The 5,872-nt window shown below is 40.7% G+C and overlaps 1 protein-coding gene across 1 annotated transcript in view; it reads right to left on the bottom strand.

The window, feature by feature from the left end:
• The window catches only part of Ttc3 (tetratricopeptide repeat domain 3), a 108,703-nt gene that overhangs the window by 34,875 nt on the left and 67,956 nt on the right, over positions 1-5,872 (bottom strand). Inside the window, exons 30-32 of the mRNA XM_031360615.1 lie at positions 5,063-5,109; positions 3,974-4,030; positions 2,617-2,687 (exon numbers count right to left, since the gene is read on the bottom strand). Coding sequence (XP_031216475.1) covers positions 2,617-2,687; positions 3,974-4,030; positions 5,063-5,109 — 175 coding nt within the window. The remainder of the gene's footprint in view (positions 1-2,616; positions 2,688-3,973; positions 4,031-5,062; positions 5,110-5,872) is intronic.

Below are 5,872 nucleotides of genomic sequence, written 5' to 3'. Positions count from 1 at the left end.
TATTGTTATAATATTTTATAAATTTTAAGGAATATGACAAAAAGGATATTGTAGGTATTGAAGGGGGAGTCTCTGGGAGGAGCGGTGGTGCAGAAGGGAAACAAGAATGTGATTCAATTCTATTTAATTAAAGTATGTTTTTAAATGTTAACAAATTCAGATAAATTGAAATCATGTAACTTTTCTCATCATAATGCAATAAAAGTTTAAAAAAGAAAAAAAAATCATTTTATTTATATGAGTACACTGTAATTGTCTTCAGACACACCAGAAGAGGGCATAAGATCCTATTACAGATGGTTGTGAGCCACCATGTGGTTGCTGCGAATTGAACTCAGGACCTTTTGAAGAGCAGTCAGTGCTCTCAACTGATGTTCCATCACTCCAGCCCCCTGTAGGCCACATTCTTAGTAAACACTTCTATCTACTACGAGCACAATTTTTTTCAAACTCTGTATTTAAAATATAAAAATTAAGGCCAGAAATGGTGGTGCATGCTTTTAATCACAGCACTGAAGAGGCAGAAGCAGGGAGATATCTGGGAGTTTAAAGCTATTCAAGTGTGGATATCAAGTTTCAGGACAGCAAAAACTATGGAGAAAGACCCTGTCTCAAAAAAGAAACAAACAAAAATCAACACTGCATTCATTATAACTTATTGAAGAATTAGAGACAAATGCAGATTTAAAATTATAACTGCTAATCATTTAAAGGTTAACATAAGGCTATTAATAAAACATGTCTATCAGCAGCATGAAGAACAAGAGATACCAGAATCAATTCAGACCAAACAGGACTTATGAGAATTCAGGGCCTAGACCCTGCAGCAACCACCTCTGGGCTCAAGACAGGCTGCAAAGAGTGCTCAAGGAGCCAGAGAACTGTCCCAGGCTCTCCTCACCCAGCTCCTCCAGGGCCCAGAACCTGAGCCTAAAAATAAAAAGGCCCCTTCCAAGAAGAGAAGCCCAGAGGAACTAGCAATCAACACAAATGCAGAAAATGCCTGGCAGAGCATCGACGGTGCTGGAGGCCAAGATGTGTGGACAGTTTTGTTTACAGTATATATCATTCCAGACTAAACCATTTGTCATCAAAAACTTCTTGCTCTTGAGACAAGATCTTATTCTGCAGCCCAGACTGACCTTAAATTTTTGCAGTCCTGCCTCAAGTCTCCTAAGCTCTGTTTGGGTATAAGCTAACACATGACTTTAACAAGGCTTTTAAATACATATTATAGAGAAATATTATTCTTTTTCAAGTTGGTTTCTCTGTGTAGCTCTGACTGTCTTGGAACTCACTTTGTAGACCAGGCCACCCTCCAACTCTACCTACCTTTGCCTCCCAAGAACTGGGACTAAAGGTGTGTGCCACCACTTCTGGTCAGCTTTAACAAGTCTTAAAGTCATATTAATACAACAATTGTACTGTTTTATGGGCAAAGAACACATGTCACTAACAGAACGTCTCCAACCCTGGATGGGTGTGGAGGAAACCCACCTGCCTTGACAGTTCTGAAAGAACAAGGATTTTGACAAGTGCAGACACCTTGGTGTAGCTTCCTTAGATGAAAAAGAACCATCTATTTTCATGCCTTCTTTTCTCTTTCAACCATCTGGATAAACTTAAACTCCCTTAAAACCTGAGGTCTGGGACTGGAGAGATGGCTGAGTGGTTAAGAGCACTGCCTGCTCTTCCAGAGGTCCCGAGTTCAATACCCAGCACCCACATGGTGGCTCACAACCATCTGTAATGGGATCTGATGGCCTCTTCTGGTGTGTCTGAAGACAGTTATGGTGTACTCATATACATAAAATAAATAAATAAACCTTTAAAACAAACAAACAAACAAACTAAAAAACAAAAAAATCCATTATTTTTCAGCTATTTAATTTGGGGTATATTGTTTTGATAAATTTCTACTTTCTTGTTTTTTAATTAACTAATTTTAAAAGATTTACGTATATTAATGTTTTGCTGGCATATGTATGGCACTGTGTACCTATTGCTCTCAGAAATGAGAAGAGGGCTTCAGATCCATTGCAACTGGAGTATGGATGGCTGTGAGCCACCATATGGGTTCTGAGAATCAAATCCAAGTCCTCTGAAAAAACAACAAGCATTCTTAACCTCTGAGCCATCACTCTAGCTCAAATTTCTACAGTTTTTAAGTGCTTCATTTCAGAGTATCTTGTCTTGGACAGTCCAAGTAGACCAAAAACAGGTTCTAATTAGTTCAAATTAGAAGAATTCCCCACCACTTAAAAAAATGTCTTCATGCTTATTCACACAGAAAATACTTTATAAACTGAGTCCCACTAATTATGTAAAATAATGGGTTTCAGTGTGACATTTTCACACCTCCATGTTGCATATTTTGGTTTTATCAGTCTTATCTTACTCTAGTCTCTCCTTCCCCTATTCCTGACTTTAACACAGCTGAATCGAATTCTTAAGGTTATAATTCCTATAGCCATAGCCATTGACTCAAGATGGACAAACATAATGGATTCAGAGAGCGGAAGAAAAGGGAAGGGAGGAAACAAGACTATGGAAACCTGGCATGACTTTTAATACAGAAGCCTGAGTTACAATGAGGCAAAGCTAACTTGTACTTACTTATGGTCCTCTGGAGCGACAGTCTCACTACTTGGTGTTACTGATGCGGTTCCAGATCCCACTAACATTGGCTGGTTTAAAAGAAAACAAAATGAGAATTATATTTCACCCTAAAAATGATGAGATTCTGGCATAAATGACAAAAATAGTCTACCTTAAAAATAACAACAGTATTCTACTCTAAAATTCCATGGAAGAAAAAAAAAACCCACCACTGGGTTCAATGAGAATGTAGATAAACACATAAATGCCAGCTGTTAACACTGGAAAGCATACTTCACGTTTCTAATAAGAAGAATACAATATTATAAATTTTAACAGACAGAAATAGATTGAAATTAAAACTGGTTAGTTGCCAATTACTTAAAAAAATGTAAACATGACTGTAACTTAATGTAAACAAAACTCTCATTTTCAAAGACACAAAGGCAAGCTGTGTGGAGACTTCCACGTGCTTGCACCCTTTGCTCACTCCTTCCTACCTGTCTCCACATGGCCCTGCCTTCTAGCAGAGCCATGAAGATCTCACCTTGCCTTTAAAAATAATGCTCTCCCATCTCCTGTGCTTGGAGTTAAAGTGAGAAGGAGGAAGAGCTCCTGGCCATCAGGTTATTAAGATGACTGGAATTCATCACTTTCTACAATTTTAGATAAACAGCTGAACAGAAATAACTGTCAAAAAAGTTCTGAACACTAAAAAAACAAATACCTTCATATTTGCTCATAAAACTCAGCTAAGTGATACAATTACTAAGTGTGTGCTACCTATATAAGACATTAACTTTTTTCCCCCTGTATGTGCATGAATTCCATAGTGTATGGATTGTATGTTTTTTTGTAGGTGCCCTGGCACATGGGCATGCACTGTGACAGGGCACAGGTTGTTATAAGGTATCTTCGCCAGCTCAGTGTCTCACTGAGCACGGAGCACCCCCAGTTACGGAGGAACCGCTGACCAACAAGTTTCAGGGAACCAGCTGCACCTGGCTGGTTATTACAGGTGCTAAAGAGCCAAGACAGAGACTCACACTGCCTGACCTCCCACAGCCTTCCTGCCTATTGTTCTATTGTCCCTTCATGTGGCCTTGCATGTGTTCATGCAGAAGAATCTAGAAAATAAACAGCAATGAAGATTTAAAGGAGAACCTGAGTATCTTTAAAGTCTTAAAGCCAATTTACAAGATATTTCAAATGTTCCCAGAGCACTTCTTTCTCACTAACACTCATGACAGAGAGGCTGGAGAGCCACCACAGGATCTCACTAACACTCATGACAGAGAGGCTGGAGAGCCACCACAGGATCTCACTAACACTCATGACAGAGAGGCTGAGGAGCCACCACAGGAGGGACTCTTACCTTTGAATCTTTTGGCTTCTTTTTCTTGCCTTTGTTTTTTACCTTGATACAACCAAACTAAAAGGATGAAAAAGAACATCAATGAATCCTCATATAGTAGAATCATAAATCGCAACAAAAACAGCCACTTTCATTTTCCTTGACTAGTCATATATTAAGTATATAGTGCTTAGCAAAAGCAGTCATACCATGAGCAGCCCTCCAAGTACCACTGAGAGCTTCATGACACCTCATGTTACAAGTAAAGTAAAACTGCTCCAACGTTTTAACCTCAACTTCAATGGTGCTTACATTATTTCAAATAAATAATCAGACTTTTAGGTAATTTGGTAATAATTTAGTAATAATTTAATAATAATAATTTAGATATAATTTAGGTAGTTTTAGGTAAATTTAGGTAATTTTGTACAATAACAGTCTTTACAGACACTCCTTTCACTAATAAAAAAACCCAGACATCCTGTTTGTGGTCAGACACTGGACAAAAGCAGTGCATGAAGAGATTCACCTTCCCACAAGGTTTGCTCACTGGTTTTCCACATTTGGCAAGACATATCTACTAAAGAAGTTTAAGACACATTTCAAGGACAGATGATCCTCAGCACTGCCTAAAGTGCCTGTTTCTCTTCACAATCACCTTCTTTAACTGAAGAGCTCCTCCCACGCAGGAGAGCACAAGGAGCCACAGACTACTCGGCAGCATCTCAGTTAAACCAAAAGGGGCTCCTTTGAGACCAAAACATCAACTTTCTCCACTCAAGAGTTCTTCCTTTCCTCTTCCTAAAATGAGCAATAATTAACAAGTCTCAGGTTCACTAGGTACCTGAGGGTGCTCTTGAACCACGGTCCTATCTCTGCTTCCTGAGTGGTGGAAACAAAGGCCTGTACCCCAGAGCAGTTATGTACTGCCAGGATGTACTCAAGGCTGCCTTCGGGCACTCTGGGTACCTCTAGCAACTGAACTACATTTCCAGTTCCTCTAATAAGGCTTCTGTTTCAGGGCAGCATGTGACCTATGAAGCAGGTAAGCGCTGGTTTGGCTTCCCCTGGGCTGCCAACATAAAAACCACCAAAGATTCAAGGACTCACCGGCATTTCATCACTATCTTGCTTCCTTAGCACAGTGCATCGGCTGTCTGCAAGACAGAAGAAAAGGAGTCACTGTGAGGGGACTCCATCCCCTGTGCTTTCGTATCACACACTGATACGAAATGAGCCCACCCTGGACTGTCGGCAAGCCTGTGCCCTTTCTCCTCCTGGCTCTGACAATTCAGTTTAAATACCTGACTAAATGAGAAATCAATAGAGAAGCACCCAGCGTCAATCCACACCAGCATTCTCAGGGCCATCCTGGCAAGGAGGTGGTGACACAGGAGCCGGTGCCAACGGACGACTCTATGTTCTATGTTCTAGCGTCCCTCCCCAAATCTCTGTAACTCATGTAACTGAATGGTAGCACAGTGAAATAAAGCAGCAATGAAGCTGAAGGGTTAGTAAAGTCCCTGGGAAGAACCTAAGGAGGCTAGGGAGGCTCTGAAGAAAGCAGGACATGCACGTTAGCCTTGAACAAGTGATGGCTAGATAAACAGCATAAGCTGCAAGGGGCACCCTTTCCTAAAACCACACAAAAGCACTAAACCCTCTGACCCATGGCAGTGCTACGAGTTCAGACCTCCTAATGTGTCTTTAAAGGGGAGAAAGAAGCAGTTAGCACAGGATGGTTTGAAGTAAAACAGAACCACACAGTCCAAATCAGTTCATTATAATGGTGAAGAAAATCTATGTGACCTCTGGCATCTCCTCCCACCCTATGCCTTCAGTTCTACATATACCTGTCCACGTGCACTTCCACCTCTACACCCCTCAGACCACCCCTGCTCCTCAGCCTGTCCACGTGCA

The sequence above is a fragment of the Mastomys coucha genome, unplaced genomic scaffold (genome assembly GCF_008632895.1).
Source record: "Mastomys coucha isolate ucsf_1 unplaced genomic scaffold, UCSF_Mcou_1 pScaffold12, whole genome shotgun sequence".
NCBI lineage: Eukaryota > Metazoa > Chordata > Mammalia > Rodentia > Muridae > Mastomys > Mastomys coucha.
The sequence above is the reverse complement of the archived record's forward strand: the minus strand, read 5'-3'. Positions and strand labels throughout refer to the sequence as shown.